This window comes from Camelus bactrianus, chromosome 8 (assembly GCF_048773025.1).
Source record: "Camelus bactrianus isolate YW-2024 breed Bactrian camel chromosome 8, ASM4877302v1, whole genome shotgun sequence".
NCBI classification, from domain to species: domain Eukaryota; kingdom Metazoa; phylum Chordata; class Mammalia; order Artiodactyla; family Camelidae; genus Camelus; species Camelus bactrianus.
In genome coordinates this window covers 24,379,013-24,401,439 of record NC_133546.1, presented here as the reverse complement: position 1 = coordinate 24,401,439, position 22,427 = coordinate 24,379,013, and the positions used below count along the sequence as shown (strand labels likewise).

The window sequence follows — 22,427 nt, the reverse complement described above, 5'->3', positions numbered from 1 at the left end:
TTCTTAAACACAGTTTGAATGAGACATAGCCTCTTACTGTTTTCCATGTTGAGTTAAATAAAATCTTCTACACAGGGTCCATTTTATATTTCCTGAGAGTTATGAAGTTACCTTTTTTGAAAAGTATACTTTAATGAAACAAAATAATCTTTTAAAAAACTTTCTGCTGCTTTTTATTATATAATTCCACTTACGTCCTGAGTAAAATAGGGAAAAGTCCATTTGAGAATTCTTCACATTTTGTGATGATAAATTAAAAAGAGAACAACTTTGCCACCTTAAAATTTCATGAGATGAAAAAAACTATACATGTGTATGCAAAACATCTATGATCTCCTATCTAAACATAAAAAATACGACAAACACAAATGGAAGGAGAAAGTGCAGAGGGAAAATTAGATACAAAGATGCGTGTCTCTACCAACCTCAGTTAGAAATGAACATCTCTTTTTTGTGTCATACTTTCAGGACAATGAATCCAGGACTCATGAAGCACTAAACCATTTAAACATTTAAATAGGGACTATGAAAGTGGTTGATAGTAAAATAAAAATATTCGTTTTGAAATAAAATTTCAGATTTATTCTTGCATACCCTAAGTTCATTCAATGATAGTGACCTTTAGTTTTGGCCCCGGCATAAACTTGTCACATGACTGTGATGCTGAGCCACTCAACCTTCGGACAAACTGTATTTTTGTTTTAATGGCAAATAGTACTTTAGTATACGGATGTGTCATGATTTATTTACCCAAATGCAGATGGTGGCTGCTTTTTATTACTGTAAACATTCTTGTACACATAGCTTTGTGCACTTGTTCAATTATTTCTTTGTAATAAAGTCTTAAACCTGGACTTGTTGGGGACAGAAGATACGTCCCTTTTAAGTGTTGATATTATAGATATTATCATGTCTTTTTGTCTTTGCCAGTCTGATGGAGGAAAAAAATGGAACTTTGTCTTTTTTTAACCGCTGAGATCAACTGTCTTTTCAGACTGTCTTTTCATATGTTTGTATTTCTTTTGTGAATTAACTTATACGTTCTTTCCACATGATGGATGAAATTGTCTACATGAAGACAGTCATCTTTTTTAAGTATGGAGTTAGAACATGGCTCTAATTTTTTATATTTGGGATCTCTCTCTCTCTCCATTCCCCTTCCACCCCCACCCCCCAGCCAAGGAATATAGGAATAAACATCTTAGTGCATAAACTTTGTTTCATATTTAGGATTATTTCCATAGGATAGCATCTCAGAGGTAGCGTTATACTTGGTTCCAGGCTATAACACCTTTAAGGGTCTTGATCTCTGGGGCCAAATTATTGCTGATGGATGACTATATCTTTTTACCAAGTCCTTACCATCTGGATACTTCTCATTATTTAAAAAAAATTTGGCTAAACTTTATAAGCAATGAATTGTATGTCATTGCTGTTTTAAATATCAGTTCGTCGATTCAATTGTCTGTTTAGGCAATTTAAATTTTGACAATGCTCTAATTAGAACTGGTTGACTTCTAAGAATTGAAGATTTTTTTAATAGCTTAGTTTCTATCACAGCTTTTACATCTTGCAGCTGCTATTAGATGCAAGGCTGTTTTAATAGAGAAAGGTAGGAAATGAAGCCTTCATTGAATGCTCATTATGTACTTAGCACTGTGCACAGCACATTGAAAATGTAATTCTTCAATCCCTAAACAACACAATGAGTTGGAGGTTATCTCCCTTTTGCAGTGAGGAAAAGAAAAAAAAGGCTGAGAGATGTTGAGCAACTTGTTGCAAGTCACACAGCCCTGATGGAGATTAGATTTTCATCTTAACTTTCCATTGTGAAGAATTCCCAGCATACATGAAAGTAGACAAACTTCTACAATGAATGACCACATATTCAGGAATGCCTAACATTTTGTTATTGCTTCATCTCCCTGAATATTTTTTCTAAACCATTTTAAGTTAAATTACAGATGTCATGACATTTCACCCTTAAGTACTGCAGCATATATCTTTAAAAATTCTCCTACATATCCTATTTGATTATTGAACCTAACAAAATTAATAATTTCCTAATATTATCTAACATCTAGTCCTGGTTCAAATTCCCTAATTGTTCTCCAAATATCTCTTAAAGCTTTTTATTTTCAAACTAGAATCCAAACAAGGATCATTAACTGCATTTATTTTTTTATATCTCTAAATTGCTCTTTTTTTTTTTTTTTTTTGGTGGGGGTCTTTTTTGGGGGGCAAGTAATTACATATTTATGTGTTTATTTTTAATGGAGGTACTGGGGACTGAACCCAGGACCTCATGCATGCTAAGCACTCACTATACCCTCCCCCATCTAAATCTCTTTCAACCTAACCAATCCACCCAGACTTTTTTTTTTTCTACTACATTGACCTTTTGACGAGTCCAGGAGGGAAGTCCAATAGAATGTCTTCACATTCTGGATCTGTCTTATGGCGCTTCATGGTGTTGTTTGATTTATTTCTCTAGCCACTGTGATTCCTATTAACTAACTGTTAGATCTTAAGATCCAGGTTAAACATTTTTGGAAAGACTATTTCACAGGAGATGCTGCCTACTTCACAGTCACCGTATCAGGTGGCATAAGCCCAGCCATCCCACTATTAAAGATGCTAGTTGGATCACTGACAGCTGGACCCTGCAAGGGATATATACAATGGATAGCACAGGTACATTTGTTTCTTTGTGATTAACAAGTAATCTCTGGGTGAGCTTTGGTATCATGCAAATATGGTAAACGAAAAAAAAATTTTTAAGTAAAGATTTCCACTTAATAGTTTTAGTTCTATTTGATGATCATTTCAGAATGATTATTTCAACATCACTATCATCAGCTTTATTATTCCCTTTCGTTTATTGGCTAGAGTTCTTTTGAAGACTACATTCTCCTGAAGAATTACACAGTAGTATGTAGCATGCCTTAAGAAGACCTTTATCTCCTCAACTGGATGAACTATAGTATCCCTTTAAAAGGAAGGGAAAGTACTAAATCTTTTCCCTATGATTTTCGATTTGCTGAGAATTTGGTCACCTTCACAGATGACAATTGAGTTGTTTTGTGGTTGGTGATGAATTTTGTTTTTCTTTTCTTTTTCTTGATTATCTGTATAGATTCATGGATTTTTATATTCAGTAACAAATTTTATTTTTATTGCTCTTTGCAAATAAGATTCAAATAATGGTTTGTCTCAATTCCAATCACACTATTCTTTTATTACATTATCATCTCATACTGTGTCTCACGGTTGAAAATTCTAGAGGATGGGAGAATCATCTTCTGTTTAGCTAAAGTTTGAATATTAATTTTAAGGATTGTGAAGCTGAAAATAGGATAAAGATGTAAGATGTGGTTCTGTATTTTTAAATCCTAGTTCTAAATAGTCCAAACATCAATGATTACTCAAAAAACTGGGAAAATAAAACACAGATTATGAAGCAACTAGTCATAACCTCAAACAGACACACAACTAGAATTAAGACTCTTTGGGCAACAGCTGATGACTGTGAAAAACTGTTCTTACATTAGAGGTCCTAAACTTAATATAATATTTGGAAAGCTTCAGATTTAGTGATCATCTTATGACATCTTAATTTTTAATTGTTTACTCTTTATAAATAAATCAAACTTTAAAATCCATCTAAAGAAAAGATTTCACAAAGAAAAGTCTGATTACTATCAGAAATTCAGTAATTCAGACTAATTTGTATGCTTGCAGGCAACCAACAGAAAAAAAGAGAGAAGATATAAATTACTGAAAATTTTGATTAAATAAAGAATGCAACTGCATATCTTTAAAATATGTCAGATATGTTACTAGTCTTATTTCATTATACACTATTAGTTAATATTATTATTATATTAAAATATTCATTTATTTAGTCAACTTGTTTTTCCTTGAAAATCCCTTTAATCCTATTTCACCACATAAAAATTATCTTTTGGTCCACTTATGTTAATTAGCATAATATATGACTGAGTAGAATCTAAATTAGTGAGTTTTAACTGCCTTTTAGTTATTAAGGACATACAATTTAGAGTGTATAGTACAGTATTTTAGAACCTTAAAACAGCTCTTATAAGAGCTAAAAATTCATTGTCAAGTCATATTTTAAGTCTGTATAGGTTTTTCAATTTCCAAAATTAAAAATTCAGCTTTATATGTTTTCAAATGCTTGTTCAACATTATTATTATGAATGAGTTCTTCTTGGAAAAAATCGAAGTATGTTTCCTTTACAAAGTTACAGTAATCACAGTTCCTCAAACCTCAGAGTGCTGACCATCCTTTTTTCCCCTAGCTTTTTTAAGATATAATTGACATAACATTGCGTAAGTTTAAGGTATACAAAGTGTTGATTTGATACACTTATATCTGACAAAATGATTACCACTATAGCATTAGCTAACACTTCCATCATGTAATATAATTTCCATTTCTTTTGTGTGTTGAGAACATTTAAGATCTACTCCCTTAGAAGAGTGATGACCATCTTAATCTACATTTTACTTAAAAGTGAGAATTTAGAATAGGTACATTTCAAACCATTCTGTTATTGCTCTACTTACACATGCAAATCAGTGTAAATTTCTGCAGTGATCTGGAAGATTCAACCTCAAGTTCAAGAACAGAGCAATACAAATGATTTTTAGATCACCGATGTATGGGGAGATTTGGTTAGTATAGAGTTTTTTAAAATAACCTTAAATAATAATTTCCAAAAAGCACAGATTGCAGTGTATTTTTTCTGATTTCATTTGCCAACTAAAAAAATTATTTCAAATAAAACTTTGTGCATTGAATACCATTACAATTCACTAGCAACAAGCATTCATTCTTTTAGTCTGGGTCTTTTAAAAAGTACTTAATATTCAAACTTTACTTGCCTTCAAAGACTTTCCAGAACATTACATAAGGCAATTTTACAAGCTCTTCCTGAATAATGAAAAGAAAAGAAAAAAAAATTCCAGGGCTCATTTTCCTCTTTGTGAAAAATTGAACAAAACATTCTCCAGTTAAAAATCTTAAAAGTTTTTTCTACAATTCATAGCTTCACATCATTTTTTTTTCTCTACGAAAAATATGGCAAAATATTTCTCTGTCTGTAGTAAAAACTCCTACAACAGTTGGAAAGGTTCTCTGAGAGAGGGTGGTTAGGTACTCAAGAGAGTGCAAAATCTGATTACCTTAGACAATATTCAGTATCTAGAATCTTAAAAAATGCTATCAAAGCCAGAACCAAGGAAATCACACAAAACGTGTTCACTAAGGTGTCTTAATTTTTTAAAATTCCGAACAAGAGTCAGCATATGAGACAATGTCCACTGATAAAAGGGACAAAAGCACATTCTATCAATGGCTACAATTCAGAGATGGTCTCTGAGGAGAACAGTCACTGCCAAGACTGCCATCTGCTTGAGCTGTTGTTCTAGGAGCTTGGGAGGCTCGACCTCCAACTGCCCTGAAATCACAGGGGCAGGTGTGCACGTGAAACAGAAATAGGAAATATCACAGTTTTTTTTTTTCTTTTCTTTTTTTGTTTTTTGTTTTTTTTGAAGCATCAGGAAAGCAAAATCAATCTGAAACAGGAAGCTTTCCTGATATTCCACAAAACACTACCTTATTTGGGAGTTGGGGGGTTGAATGCAGAGCCCATATTTTTCATACTAGTTTGAGCTGGAACAAAAAAATATTAACTAGGGGATTTTTAGAAGCAGGTAAAGTAAACTATAAAATTGAATTACATCCCAATGTCAGAATTCTGCACAATGATGAAACACCAAACAAGGAGATGTAATTCGTTTTTTTCCAGGAAGTCAGATGAGATAGAAAGCAAAGGGACTATCTAACAAAGATTCTTTTTCTTTGCACCAAGTTGGGTCCAGTTTCTTGATTTCCATGTAAAACATCAAGATGTAATTACCAACTTTTCGAAGCTCAAAGGAAGATTCAAACTGGTGCCCAGATGCCAGGAGGAGGACCGCATAATTAATTCCTGACTGTAGTGTTGGCTCAGATTCAAATGCCTTTTTGAACCTATATAAAAAAAAAAGTACAAGTTTACTTTCTCAATCATGAAATTCTGAGTTTGCAATAGCTTCTGTTTGCATAACTCCAAGGCCTGAGCAAGTAAAAATATTCCACTGGCCTTCACCCCAGAATCTAGTGTGCTATTAGGATTTAATGCTTAAGTAACTGCATATCCTCACCCTCTGCAACAAGGCATTCTCCCCTACTTAACTCAACCTCACCATGGCAGCTCCAAACTTTAAAAAAATCCTCTCTTCAACAGTCTTCCAGAAACGTGAGAGAGCGTGTATATGTGAGCACGTGTAAGCACTGAAAATTTAAAAATAAAAACCTTGCATGTATTTTAAAAAGTGATTTTTAAAAAGCTTTAAAAATACAAGAAGCGATGAGGAAGATCATCTAGGTAACACTGAAACAATCACTTCCATAAGAGTGATATAGACATGCAATAAAGAATGTCAATTGCAGAAAGAAATCAAGAAAAACAGAGACTGTGCCTGTGCATTCTAATTTTGGCTCAAAGAGAATGAGAACCGTTTCCTGAATATGCATGAAACTGAATATCAACCTTTAAAAATGCTTCAACATTGGAAAAGACTTCAGTGTTTGTACATCCACTGTATTTTCAAGGTAAAACTTCCTAGGGTCCGTTCAAGGGTCTCCTCATATACATCATTTAACAGGCATCAATATTCAGTATTATTTCATTTGAGGGCATGAAGAGCAAAATTTAAAAAAATGTCCTGGTGACTAATAGAATCTGAGACAAACATGAAAAATGACATCTCTATTTTTTAAAAAATCAGATTGAGGGAAATATAAAGACTAAATACCTAATGAATGACCATTTAATGATACCAAAAAAGGCCATTTAGGGAAAAGCACATTAAAATTCCAAGATAAAGGCATTTCTATTAAAATCATTAATTGTGAAAATAAAAGATGGTGGCTGGCACAATAGTGTACCTTTGAGTATATTCTTGCTTTTATATACACTTGAAATTTTCCATAATTTAAAATGGTAAGTTAAACTTCAAAACAAAAGGAAAAGTACAGCTTTGCTGAATATTGAGAATCATGTGCCCTTTTTAAGGGTCTTGCTTTTTAAGTAGCACAAATTTCTCTGAAACAAAACAAAAATCAATTAAACATTCATCTTACCTAGTTGACTCAAATAGTTATGTATGTGGAATAAGAAAAAAAAGTTTCCAACTGTATCACTGTTGCTGATTAAAAAGCATTTTTATCTCTCCAGAAGTACAGGTGTTTCCCAAATCTAAAATGGAAAAAGCATGTACCCAGACAGCTGCTATCCAAAGCAGGTCATATCAAGGAAGGACATAATTTATAAGTCTTAGACTCATATAAGACCAAAGGTCTTTGTGTTTGTTCAGAGGCAAGTAGAAGGTTCCAATAAAGATACAGGAGAAGAAGGGAATGAATACCTTTCTTTTTACCAATACTTTATACTTTCTACCAATTCATATCAAGATATGCAGTATTTTTCAACAAATAAATTCTTTTCCTTTCTTCTAAGAGAAAAGAACATGGGATGTTTCTCTTAAATGTATTCAAAGGAAGATGCAAAAAGCAAGACAATCCCAAATTAATGAATAAATATTGACTAAGTGCTTCCTATGTACCAAACTAACCAAGATGAAAACTGGGTTTATATCTGTTCTTCTGTTACCATAAATAATATATTTTAAAATATTTTTAACCAAAATATAAATACCAATATATTAATAATATATATTTTCTATGGCCCGTAGCACTCCATAACAATAAGTTGTACAAACTACGGAAGCTAAAAGATAATGCAAGGGCATCATTAGAGCAATAAAAGAAAAAAACAAAAGGTGTAAGAAAGTTTTTAAACAAGTAAAACTGGCAGAATTAGTTGCTAGCTGATCCTTACTACAAAAAATACTAAAAGTACTTCTTCAGGCTAAAAGATAGTGATTCCAGTTGGGAGCACTGAACTGAAGAGCGAGCATCAGAAAGAGTAAATATCTGACCGAATGGAAAAGGTATTAACTATTTTAAAACTATTGAATATTTAAACTGCTCTAAGTTTCTTTCCTTGCTCAGGAAATGGTGACATACAAATTTAAGGTAGAACATAGAAGTCAAGGATGTAGACTGTCATTTCTAGGGAACTACTAAAAGCGTAATATAAACAGTGTTACTAAATTGCTAATAGAGGATAAAATGTAATATTACATTAATAGAAAAAAAGGGGGGAATGGAGGGCTAAAGGAACAAAGAACATAACATATGAAATAAGTAGAAAATAAATAGCAAGATGATAGACATAACTGCAACCATCAGTTACCACATTAAATGCAAATGATCTAAACACTCCAAATAAAAGAGATCTGACAAATTTAAGAACTTTAAATTTGTTAAATTTAAGAACAGCAGCAAAAAAAAGAAAAAAAGAAAGAAAAAATAAAGAGACTTAACCATAATGCATTTAAAAGAGACACACTTTAAATATAAGAATTTAGTTAGGTTGAAAGTCTATCACTCAAACAGTAACCAAAAGAAATCTGCTGTGATTATATATTAATATCAGACAAAATTAACTTTAAGGCAAAAATTATCACAAGATATAAGGAGGAACATTTCATAATGATAAAAGGGTAAATTTGACAGGAAGATTTATAATCCTAAACATACTTATTAACATGGTTTCAAAATATATAAAGCAAAAATTGACAAAGCTAAAAAATATATAGACAAATCTACATTCACAGCTGGAGGTTTTAAAACACTTCTCTCAGTGATGATAAAATAGGCAGACAAAAATCAGTGAAGATATGGAAGATGTGAATAACATGATAAACCAAATTAATCTAACTGACTTATGTGGAACACTACACCCAACAACGGTGGACTGTATCCTGGGCTGTAAAGGCGCCTCTCATCACAACAGAATTAAACTAGAGAACAAGAAAGAAAGATATGTCTGTAAATTGGATAGCCTACTTCTGAATAACCCAGGGGTCAAAGAAGTCACACTAAAAATTAAAAGATATTTGAGCTGGGTGATTTTGAAAGTTCAATAGATCAAAATTTCTGGGATGCAGAACAATTTATATCTTTAAATGCGTATGTTGGGCAAGGAGCGAGATTGAAAAATCAGTGCCCCTAAGCTTCCATCTAGAAATATAACAGCATATTATCCCCAAAGTAGAAGGAAGGAAATAATTAAGGAAAGAGCAGAAATGAATGAAGTAGAAAGTGGATGTGCAATAAAGTAAATCAGCAGAGCCAAAAGTTGGTTCTATGAGAAGATTATTAAAATCGATAAACTCCTAGGTAGACTGTTCATCAGAGAAAGAGAGAGAGAGAATACAAATTAGTGTTATGCAAAACTATCAGGAGCAAAAAGGTGGGCATTATAAATCTTCCTGTCAAATTTAGCCTTTTATCATTATGAATTGTTCCTCCTTATCTCTTGCAGAAATTTTTGCCTTAAGGTCAGTTTTGTCTGATATTAATATATAATCACAGCAGATTTCTTTTGGTTAGTGTTTGAGTGATAGACTTGCAACCTAACTGTATTCTTATATTTAAATGCATTATAGTTGAGTTTCTTTCTTGAGCACTGTTTACAAAGCAATTGGGGGAACACTGTGTTTTACTCAAGTCTCCAATTATCCCAGAATTGTCGGTCCCTTAGGAGCCATCTATATCTGGACACCAATGACCCAGGTGTCATGCTGAGTTGCTAAAAACTCTTTAGGTTTGGTATTCTAAGGATAAAAGTCATCCAAAATTTGGAAATGCACTTAATAGACACAACAAGGACTAAAGAAAAATGATGTCAGTGGAATAATGGTGAGCTAAAACTCTGGTGGGTAAGAAGGGTAGGAGAAACAGAGATAACATGGAGAAAGGTATCTCAAAGCCAAGAAAAAAAAAGGGGGGGGTGCTAATTTAGCAAATGGAAAATAGACATTGGTCTTTATTTGTATGTCAGTTGGTTGGTTACATAACTCTTCCTGAGTAAAGCCAATCCTATTAATAATATAAAAACTAAACAGTTATTAGGCACACATTACTGTTTGAATAGTACTGTCACTGACGTAAAAGAAAATTAGTTGATAAGGCAAAGCTGTCTGTTCTTTCCCGTTACTATGGAAAAGTGAACATATTAATGCTAAAAACAGACTTAATGCTTTTAATTTCCTGGCTATGGATCTTTTTGGCATTACAACAGGGGAGATATGATTATGCTAATACAGTACAAGCACCTAATTTCCTGTCAAAGACCTGAAAATGACTTCATATCTCCCCTCCAGAATGAGATATCGTCATCTCTAAAACCAAATATGATTTCAAGCAATCACTGCCTATCCCACGTGACCCCACGACAGCTGTGGTATATGAAATTCAAGCAATTTCCTGTGTCCAAACATACAGATTCTCTGACTTTTCCCTCACTAGCTAAACTCTTCAGCTAGGTCCAGAAAGAAGAGATTGGAAACTCAGGAATATTTTAGAAAAAGGGAATCGAATCACTATCCATTATCTAGTCAATATCCATTTTGAACATGGATAAATACAACACTATATGAAGACACAAAATATTTTCACATATTATATGCTAAGGATATAACTCTGAGGGTCTACTAAATTCCAGGATGTTAACATATGTTGCTTCATTTAATCTTCACAACAGAACATTCATTCCTGCTAAAGTGAGAAGTCTAAACCATTTGTACTAATACCCTCTTCCTTGCTGGTGATTTGTGTGGTATTGGGCTGATGATGAAATCCTGGAAGCATAAAGAAATGTAAGGAAAGTGTGGGGTTGGTTTTTATGAGTGTTTTCTTAGTCCCAAGAAAAAGATACAGAAAAAGATGGCCTCCTTTTCTCTTGTCTCAGACTCAGGCATAGCTAAGTTCGACTGATGCCTGAAATGGCCCCAGCCACCTTGCAACCCTAAGAAGGCCAGACTGAGGGCAGAGCCACTCACAGCAATAACCAGGAAACAGACCCACCCAGCTGACAGTTTTAAGCTGCCAACTCAACCTACGCCCGACTCAGCCCTATTTCTGGACTTCATGTTTTAGGAAGTGCGTTTTTTATTGCTTAAGTTCTTTGGAGTAAGGTATTCTGCTATGTGTCGGATGCTAAGAGCATTTTAACTCATCTAGGCGGGTATTATTCTTATTTTTCAAACAAGAAAACTGAATTTCCTGAAGGTTAAGTAATTTGCTCAAGATTACACTGTTTCCAAGTATTGGGTCAACATTTATTTCATGTCAGTCTCCTAAAAGTCCAGGCCTCTGGAACAAAACAGTACAGATATTCCTAGAAATGTCTGTTCCTGGAAATTCCAGGAAAGAGAGCTTAGGATATTGTAAAAAGAACACTGGATCTGAAAAAATTAGACTTGAAATTTTATTAATCACAAAACATCTAGAAATTCACTAATGTTCTTTGGGTTTCACTTGCCTAAGTTGAAAAATGGGAAGAAAAATGTCAGCCTTGCCTACTTCACCAGGGCCTTATAAGCCTCCAATGGTTAAGAACATATACCAAACCCTTGTGTGGACTCTGAAGTTTAAGGGATTGATTATTATTTCTATCTATTGAACAAGCACTCGTGCAACAAAATGTTCTCAGTAAATCACGTGGCATATGAATTCAGCATAACTATTTTGCGGTTATTTCTTTTTTAGGTTAGGTTAAAAAAGAAATTATGGAGATAATGTTGGCAATGAACTATTCATAGCCCTGCAAGTCACAGTCCATGGTATGGTCTTGGGTTATTCCAGTTAAGTCTGTCACTTCAGAAACTCTGTGGCCTTTTTTCAGGATGTAAGTCCAGGCTCTTGGGTCACAATATCTCCTACTTCGAAAGCTGGCCACCTCCCAACTTCCCCGCTTATCCTCACCTGGCTGTTTACCCTGCTGCAACCCCAAACATCCTCTCCCCCACACTGGTGACAGGTACCACTGCTGCTTTCTTTAACTGATATTTAACTTTATATAGAACAGCTATGATAAAAAGCTACAACCTTTTCACAACTAAAAGCTAAACTCAGTTCAATTCCTTAGAGATCAAAAAGGCATTTTTCATACCATAACTTGGATTATAGAAACTTAAATATAGAAAAAGTAGCATTATTTTAGCCATCCACAAGAGCTTCAATGACCCAAAATAACTAAGGAAGTGACAATTAAAAACAGCAAATGTTAGAGAACTACTCTTTTTTTATACTTACATCAGCAGGATGTGTTCTTTCAAACCACTCACCCTCTGTCCCGGATAAGATGCAACAATTAAAGTTTGTTCTACAATATATCACGATTTTGCAGACTTAAAAAACCTAAACTATACTTTTTTTTCTTATTTTCTATTTTCGTAATCTGAATCCTATGTAAACCTCTCAGAAAACAGGTCTGCAACAGAAGGTCTCCTTAGAAGTAAAAAGTGCCCTGGTATGGTTCTCCTACCAGCTACAATGCTCAGAGGAATGTCAAACTTTCCTCCTGTACTGTAAGGCAGAACAGTAAACTCATTAAAGACATTAAATGGGAGAGCCTCAAGAAAGAGTTCTATGTGCCACTGTAATCACAAGTGCTTGGGGCTCTTTTTCTGAGTTGAAGCTCTTATCCTTACACTTCCCATGATCAGTAGATGACTGTCCATTTAAGCCAACAGAAAATGATTCAGGCTATGGAAAGAGTCCTTGGAAGATGCTTTAGGGACTGACTGCCAGCCACTCACCCCTTATCCCATCCCAGCATTTGACAAGTGAAAAGTCAGAAGCTTATGGCTCAAAAAAGGTCAGTTGAAACATCCCTTCGGGACCCATGACTCAGGAAATGCATAACCCTGAGTAAGTCTGGCCAGATGCCTAAGAATCTCAGTAACACCCTCTTGTGTTAGCACCTCGACAATCATGCTTTACTTCTCAGCTCTAATAGAAAGGGGCTGGGGGGAAGGGTGCATTGGTTAGGGCCGATGCCAAAACATCAACCAAGACTGGGTATTTTTGCGGTACTGTGGGAGTTGTTGGATCAAAACACTGAGAAATACCAAAATGGCTCTACAAGTGTGAAGACATGATAAAGCACCCATTTTAAAATGCGGGGAAATCTTAACAACCTTTAGGACAAACGGATATAATGACAATTATGGTAGGTTATAGACAGGTAATCTACGGTAGAAATAATATTCTTATATTACTCAATAAATCAGTGAGTGACATACCAAGATTAACTCCTACGGATCCTCCCATTGAGCCTTCCCTGTTCTTACTAGAAAATCAATGAATAGCTTAAAATGAAATAATAAAAAACTGACATCTTTAATTTGACCTGAAGACTTTGAACACAAAGCTCTTTTGAGAGTTAATATTCTTCCGCTAAATGGGAACCATAGAAAAAAACCAGAATTGGGAAGTATAGAAAGTTAAAACGAAAACACCAGAAAAAAATTTTGTTCCTTACTGAACTTTACCTGGCCTTGAAAGCTCTCAGTAGTCTAAATTGTTTGGTTTTTCAAATGGAGAAACACTTATAATTTATTCCTGTGCACAATGCACACTCATTTCTTAGGAGATGTTTTTCGTTTGAATTCACTGACCATGAAAGTCAGGCTTTAAAAAATTACCTAAGCATTTCATCATCGCTACCAAATCAAAACATTTATACTGACACAATGCTTCCAAATATCGGATTTTAATTCTCCTACAATTAAGATTCTTCTGGAAATATTTTCCGGAAGAGGAAATCTTCCAGTAATAGGAAGTCTGCATAGTTTCATTTCTCTTTTGTAACAGCAGAAAAAAAATTGGTTAAGAGAAACTGTAAAACTCTCTGGATTGTAGTAAAAAAATATAATACAAATTTAAAATTCTGAACCAAAACTGTCCATGAAAATCTAGGAAATCACTTTCGCCAAGTTTTCCTCCCTGGTTATAACCCAGTATCCCAATTTCAGTCATCCGTTAAACTGCTAAGATGACACAAGATTTTGAAACATTAAGATTTCTGTTTCACAACTTTCAAAATGTTATAGCTATCATTGAGAAACACCTGAACTAGGTCAACCTCGTTTAGTATATTTCTTTAAATCAAGGAATATTTGGGAAATGTTTTAGAAATACTAAAAAGTACAGAAGAATAATGTAAGCGACACTTCCCATCGACATACCCACCACTCAGCTTAAGAAATAAAATGTTTTCTTTAATTTTTTTTTAGGTTTCTTTTTTTTTTTTTTGGTAGGGGGGTAGGTAATTAGGTTTATTTATTTATTTTTACTTTATTTTAATTAGGTTTATTTATTTTTTTATTTTTATTTTATTATATTTACTGGGGACCCAGTACCTCCTACATGCTAACATGCACTTTACCACCTGAGGTATACCTTTCCCACAAGAAATAAAATGTTTTAAATATTCTCGCAGCTGCATGTGATGCCTTCCGTGATTCCTTTCTACTCCTTCGCCACTGGTACCTGTCATACTGATTGGGAATTTATGGTGTGCATTCATGCAGCTATACTTTTACTAGGTGTGTACGTTTTTAGTTTCTATAAACGATATCATGCTCTGTGTATCCTTCTGCCATTTTCTTATTTTGCTCAACTTTTTTTAGGATTTTTTTTTTAAACACTGAAACCTTTATGTAGAGAAACTTCAAGAGTGTCTCTAGGGTATATTACTAGGAGGAGATCTGCTGGATCTAGGGTAAGCTGTCAGCTTTTCTTGACAATGCCAAAGGCTTTAAGTGGTCAAAACATTTTCCACCACCACCAGCAGGGACTGAGACTCCCATTTCTCAAATAGCCTTGCCAACAACTGAAATTGTCAGAGTTACACATTTTTGTTAACCTCCATAGTGTTATAAGCAGGAGGATCAGTGCAATAGAATCTACCCTGACATTTACAAAAGCTAGCACCTTGATGAGCAATGCAAATTTTAATGGACACTAGTTTCCCAATCTCTTCTTTTTAAATGGTTTATGATATTTTTTAAGCCTTGTTTAAAAATTCTTTCCTATCCTGAAGTCATAAATTCAGTTTGTATATCTTATTCTAAAAATATCTTTCTGAGGATTTTTAAAAAATATTTGATCTTTAATTCACTTGGATTTTTTTTTTTTTGTGCATGGGTTAAAGTAGGGATTCATTTTTATTTTATTTTTACAAGCAGATAAACAAATTTTCTCAGGACCATTCTTGAAGAGTCCATCTATTTCACTCTGGCTCATGAAACATATCATGCCATAAATCTAGTCTTATATATACATCTCTGCCTGTTCCAGGCTCTCTCTTCAGCTCCACTGTTTTATTTGTCTATGCCTACACTCCTACTGCAATATCTTCATTATTACGTCATTATAGTTGGTGTCATTATCTTGTAGAACAGGTCCCTCCACCTTGCTCTCCAAAATTGCTTTGCCCATTTTTGGCTCCCCTCTTTTCAAATATATTTTAGAATCAATTTGTCAAATTACATGAAAAGCCCTGCTGTGGAGAATTAACGTCTTCAAAATATCAAGTCTTCTCATCCACAGCCTTGGTATATTTTCCCATTCATTCAGGTCTTCTTTCTTGTCTTTCTATAAATTTTTATAACTGTTCCCCAATATTTTGTATTGTAGTATACATTATATTTATAATATCTTTTTAAAAAATTCTGTTTTTCTTAAATCATCGTCTATTCATCTAATTTACCCAAAATTACTCTGCCTTATTGAATGAATTTCATCAAAATTATTTACTCAAGCTATAAAGTCTAAGATTTTATTTAATAATATATAATCTAAAGGAAAATAAGAATAATTTAACACTCTCATTTGCAAACGACTTTTTATGTCATGGATTTATCAAGTATCTCACCCTGTACACTTACCAAGATGCTCCACGGTCTCTGCTTTCAGTGTCCATGAAGTTAGAGTCCAAAAACATATCTTTGTAGATTCGACCAACGAGGCAATACATATCCGAAGCCACTTGCCCTTCACTTTGCACCAGGGGAAGCATAATGTCAAGAGCTTTTGCTCGATCTCCAGGGAGATTTCTCCTAAGGTAGAGGAAGGAAACACCGTTGTTTCAAAATAGATTACAGACACAGTTTAGGCCAATTATCTTTTAAAAACTCTATTTAATATATTGATTCACATTAGTGAAGTTTGGCAGGATAGAAATAACAATTAGATTTTGGTAGTCCTCTGTAAACCTCTGTCCTAAGCCTTTTTTGTTTTTGTTTTTTTATGCTATTGCATGTCTACAGCTTCTAACAAGGATTTCTTTTGAGTTGCTTTTCTGCTAATGGTGATGGATTTGTGCTTACCCACCCACAGTCCTTCCAGTTTCCCTGCAGTCCCTATAAAGGTTCAAGTTGGTGGAGTGAGATTAGAAAAGCAGTCTCTGGCCCTGGGTGGGGCAGAGTCAACTAATCCAAATAGGGACAAAACCCTGACTACAGATTTCAACGGCTTTTGCTCCAAAACACTGAGCAAACTAATTCACAGACAATTCCAACAAACCAACTTTAACTCGAGACACCTGTTTTCTTCATGTGACCAATGGATTATCTAAGGAAGATGCTTTATGTAGGTCATTTTAAAATTAGCAAGTATGTACAGACAATTCACAAAGATAAACATTCTCTTAGGACTTATTTCTTAAACCTTGAAAACACTATGCTAAACGAAAGAAGCTAGTCACAAAAGACTATATATTGTATGATCCCATTACATGCAATGTCCAGAATAGGCAAATCTATGGAGACAGAAGGTAGATGAGTGGTTGCCTAGGTCTAGGGGATTTGAGATGAAATGGGAGGGAAACTGCTAATGGGAGGGGGGTTTCGGAGGGTGATAAAAATGTTTTAACATTTATGGTGTTGACGGTCACACAGCTCTGTTAATATACCAAAATTCATTGAATTGTACACTTTAAATAAAATTGTATGGTATGTGAAATATATTTCAAGAAAACAGTTCTATAAAAAGAGTTATTTCTATTCTCAGCTACTATTTTAAATCTTTCTGTCCATGAAATTCCTTTTTACACTTTGTACTAAATACGTTAAGTTTAGAATAATGCTTCACACAAATATATTTATCCTTTCATTCTATTCTATTTTAGAAAAGAGAGGCAAAAATATAGATAAAGGAAAATATGAAAGGCTCTCACGGACTTTCACTTTTCATTTCAAAATAGAATATATTTCATTCCACTTTTCATTTCATCTTTTAAAAAGGACTTATTTGAAGCTGGAAAAGGTAACCTCTAGAGGTTTCATCTCACTCTGTCAAATCTAAAGAGAAGGATATTTAATAAATGGGGAGATAAAACAGACTTCCATTATACATTATTGATAAAGTTAGCAAGTTCTAGAGTTTAGATAGATAAAAAAGGAAAGACGCGACCTTGGCTGAAGAGCATGCTGAGCTTCCTTTGTAACAGAGGTAGGAGGACCGAGTGGTGATGAACACAGACATCAGCATCAGACAGACCAGGGTCTGAGTCTTGGATTTACAACATGCTAACTATGAGCCTTGAGGAAAAGTCACTCAACCTCTCCCAGCTTCAGTTTCCTCACTGGTAAAATAATTAAGCCTTCATGGCAAATGCCCAATAGATGTGATGTCCCCCACGCCCATACGTCTTGTTTTTATCATTCTCTTCAGTTGTGGTAATCACATATATAGTCAACTCTCCACCATAGAGGAGAAGAGCACAATTAAGTTTCGGACAGTTCAGTGCTTTAGGCCTCCCTATGGCCAGAGCAAGGATGGTCCTCCACGGTGGCCCTGGGTAGAAAGTGGCACTGAGGTATGTGCCAGCCATGATGCCAACGGAAGGCCTAGAGGAAGGACTGGAAGCAGTGTTAGTCCTGGTCTGAGCAGATTCATGGACATGAATCTGGACATGGACATAAACCCCATAGCTTTTATTATAATGAGGTCTGTTCAGAGCAATCCCAGTGAACATATTCTCTGGTTAGGAATATGTTCACCTAGCTATAACTGTCCTTACTCTGGTTAATTTATTTTTGTGTAAATAACTATTTGGTGTTGAGTATATTTAAAGATAACATATCCATATAATTTTCAAAATCTTAGAAAAATATAAATAGCAAATATAAACTTTGACAGGTAAGAAAAAGAATTTTAAGAATTTAAGTATACAATAGCCAAGACATGCAAACAACCTAAATGTCCATTGATAGGTGAATGGATAAAGATGTAAGATCTATCTATCTATCTATCTATCTATCTATCTATCTATCTATCTATCTATCTCACATGTTCATATATATATGAATCACCTTGCTCTACACCTGAAAGTAACGCTGTAAATCAACTATGCTTCAATAAAAATAAGATTAAAGAAAGAATTTAAATATATAAACACTGAGGCACTTTTTTTTACTGGCAAAAAAGCCAGAAAAAGATCAGAATACATGCTTCCTAATTTTACATGGTTGAAGTAGAAATACTAACACTACATTCTAATAGGCAGTGGCTGCAACGCTACAGTGAAAACATACCACAGAGAGAATAGGCAGGTTAGAAAACAATGTTAGCCCATTGTGGCTGGGAAATTTTTCTTCTTACCTATTCAGTGCAAATGCACAATGAAACTTCACGTGGTGATGGGAGGCCAAATCAAAGGTCGGCAGCTTTTCTAAAGTCTCAACTAGCTTCACAATAGAATCATAGTCCTTCCAAACAAGAGGAGAATAACATAGAATTAAAGCATTAGGAGAAACTCCTGACATGAAATGCCTTTTGACAACCAGATACCTGAACCTGAGAAGAGCATTAAAAAGAGAACTAGAAATTGACAAAACATTGTAAACTGACCATATTTCAATAAAAATTAAAAAGAGAGAGAGAGAGAGAACTAGAACGCATGAACATTTTGAAGAATCTAGAACCAAAACGAAACTGTTTGTTTGCTTGTTTGAAGAGTTTGGATTACGCAGATAAAACATGAGTTACCACATCCGACCTTAAAAAACGTAAGCCATCTAGCATGGTAATGCCATGTTGTCTAAATGTGGGTGGTTTACTTCTCCATGGAGCCAGATTCCTGGTGTGCAGTGTCTTACCAATTCTTTTCAGGGAAATAATGTCTAAAATATCAAGGATATGGAACAACTGACCAAAGTTCTAAGTAACAAAATGATCTCATTCCAACATAAGTAAGCTCTCTAGTCATGGGCTCCTAAGTGCCACACTTCTCAACGTATGTGAAGCTCTGTTGTCCATGTGAAACCGTACTTGGGCCTGAAAGGTTGGGAATAGGAAACCAGAAGTCACTTAAATTTTACTGTAAAAATCCAATAGTAAATTCCCAACCCAGAGAGGATTTCCTTCTACTTACCATAATTTAAACATTTTAAGACATAAAAATTATAGGGCATGTTCATGTTTTACATTATATATTTTTAATGTTATTTTTATAATTGATCATTTGCACATTTCTTGCTTCTGGCTAGTTAGATCCAGCACTATTAATTTCCAGCAACACAATTTCAAGGATTAAGAGACATGTCCAAAAAGCTCTAAAAATTTCTGGTTTTTGCCAAAACAAAGCTTTCATTTATTGACTGACAGGTGTGCCTGAGGCTAACGAATAGAATAGGCTGGCTGTGGATTAGCTATGCATGCAAATTTTTCTTTTTGTTCTTTTGGAGGAAAAAGTCAAGCCTTTACTGTACAAGTCTTTCATAATCACTGACGGTTAACTCTTATGAGTCTGTTTTATTTATCATAAAATCTCTGGACAGAAAGCATTGGAGAGCCAATAAAAAGTCCATGTAGTGACATGAACGACTTATTAGCTAACTGAAACTGGATGTTAACATTCCCTTATTCTTCCAACAGGTTATATGACTAAGATTTTACCTCGAGCATCTTCTTACCTGAATATCTCTGTAGGAAAGTAACAGATTTATGACAATATCTGCTGTCAAGACTTCAATATTATCCACTCGCTGTCGAATCCTTGCCAATTCAGCTGCCAACTCTTTACCAGTGTATAAGTTACGAGCTTTCCTGATATCACTGAGTATAGATTCTCGGAAATACTGGCTGTTGGGAAAACACACATTTCAAGGAGTTAATACTAGAAAGGATTTCAATGGAAAGCAATGCTTTTATAAGGAAGTGAATGACATTTGCAGCATTCGTGCCTTTCAGTTCATTAAGTTGCATAGAAGGAATACCTCATCTATGTGGCATTAAGAAATTTGGGCATCCTATTCTTTTTACGCTCTATCTTGCTTCAGAAAGAATTAAAGATAAAGACACTCCATGTTAATGAATTTTCCAAGACCCTGCAGTGTACCACTTAAAATGCTAAAACTTTATTTTTTATTTTATGGTTTTGAATAGATATTGTTTTAAATAAACTAGGTGTGCCTGCGATTTGAACAGGATATATAACATTTACTTTCTGTTTCATCATTGTCATTTATTAGCATAAATGATTGCCCTTAACTAAAATAAAATAATGCTTTCAGCAATTTTTAGTGACAAGAACAAGAGAGTTCTTGTCCTTACACTAAAAGTCCCTGGACATTTATTCAGGTAATGTTTCTGTCCTTACTTTGAATATATTTTTAGCTCTACCCATTACTATAACATAGTTGGCAATCTTTTTTTTAATGATTTTAAGTTGTTCTCCTGTGAATAAAGTGAACAAAACGCAACAGGTGGACCATGGGGCATCTATTTTATCCATTTACAGGACCTTATATATTTTTCCCTGGTTCTGGTCTGTGTGCTCTATGTAAGGGAAATCTGATAATATGCACAAGGGAGGCAGACTAACACTTCATTATCCTCACAGATGGCATTATTCAACCTCACCTGGAACTTGCTTGTGCCACCTTCAAAAGCTGAATGAAACGATCCACAAGAGGTAAGCAGATGGGTCCAAGAAGCAGCTCGAAGTTCGGCTGCATGAGCTCTGTCAAACCCTTCATGAAGCTGCTATCACAGCAGTAGACCTTGTTATGTGGAGTTATCATGTAAGGAACAAACGTGTAGTTCCCAGTGCACATCTGTGGAGAGAGGAGGCACCAGGAGGCGGTGAGCTGGCCTGCAGACTCCACACGTAACCCCACGTCTTACCTCAGTGGGTCATTTTGAATAATAATCCTGAATGTGAAGGGAAATCAAAAAACCTCATTTCTTATGTATGACCTCTGAGAACATAAATCCTCTCCAATTTCTTTAATTGCTTACTTAAAGATGATATAAAAAACCAGCACGACTCAATTTCCATCAATCAATTAAATATTTATTCATCATTTCTCATGGCCAAGGCATTATAATCTATGCTGCAGGAAAAACAGGGTAATTTAAAACACAGTCTTCAGCCTTCAGGGAACTTCCATTTTAGTCAGAGAGACACAGCATAAATACATAGAAATAATATGAGCTCATGTTTAAGGGCTGCCCACGTGACAGCTCTGTGCGTGAGATGCCAGATCAAGCTGTTCCCTTCCAGGATGCTCTGTCTCAGTCACAGCTCCATTAGTGTCCCAGTTCCTAAATCTAGAGGCCCTGAAGTTATCCTGAATGCTTCCATTTCCTTCACCTACTATAACCTGTCAAAGTCCTGTCCAGTCCATCTCTAAAATAACTCCCATATTTGCCCATTTCCCTCCATTTTCTCTGCCGCACTTCGACATGCCTGGCCCGAGCCACTGTAAGTGGCTTTTAGCTGGTCTCCTTGCATCCACTCTTGCCCTCGAATCTATTATCTACGCAGCCATTAAAATGATCTTTTAACAACCTGTATCAGATGACTTTCCTTCAAGCCTCCTCTCCTGCTCCTGGGATAGAGATAAAATGTCCCTGTAGCCTACAAGGGCCTGACTATCCAAACCTTGCCTCTCTCTCTCTAACCTCAGCCCGTGTTGCTCTCAGCTCACTCATCACGACTCTGATGATGCCAAGTGAGGGTGCACTAGTGCAAACAAAAGTGGAGCTGGGAAGAATAAAAGAGAAATTGGATGGGACACCCCTGAGTAAGTGACTCTGACTGGCGCTGAGGGCTCACAGAATGGAAGTGAATACAATTTAAGGATTTGAAACTCTGAAAGTTGGGCAGTGGGAATCATGGAACGATAAAGAGCAGGAAAGAAAACGTAATTAAAGCTGTGCATTTTGACAATGTGGGCAGAAAACAGAGTGAATTGAAAGAGAAAGAAACAAGATTTCAGGAAATTAGGTGGGAAGCTATAAAGCCTGACCAGATTGGCAGCGGCAGCAGTGGACAGTTAACGCACGTGCTCGATGTCAAAAAGAATGAGTTACCGAGACTCAGCCAACTGGTTGCAGATATTGAGAGAGAGGAAGAAGGCGACTCCACAGT

At 35.0% G+C, this 22,427-nt stretch overlaps 1 protein-coding gene across 5 annotated transcripts in view; it reads right to left on the bottom strand.

Moving 5' to 3' along the window:
• Positions 1-22,427, bottom strand: part of MAP3K5 (mitogen-activated protein kinase kinase kinase 5) — a 202,206-nt gene that overhangs the window by 79,345 nt on the left and 100,434 nt on the right. For all 5 annotated transcript variants that reach the window (XM_045524461.2, XM_045524462.2, XM_074368290.1 and 2 more), the window contains 5 exons: positions 20,915-21,108; positions 19,966-20,134; positions 18,653-18,759; positions 15,937-16,107; positions 5,946-6,058 (listed from right to left, as the gene is read on the bottom strand). In XM_045524461.2, the coding sequence (XP_045380417.1) occupies positions 5,946-6,058; positions 15,937-16,107; positions 18,653-18,759; positions 19,966-20,134; positions 20,915-21,108 (754 nt within the window). The remainder of the gene's footprint in view (positions 1-5,945; positions 6,059-15,936; positions 16,108-18,652; positions 18,760-19,965; positions 20,135-20,914; positions 21,109-22,427) is intronic.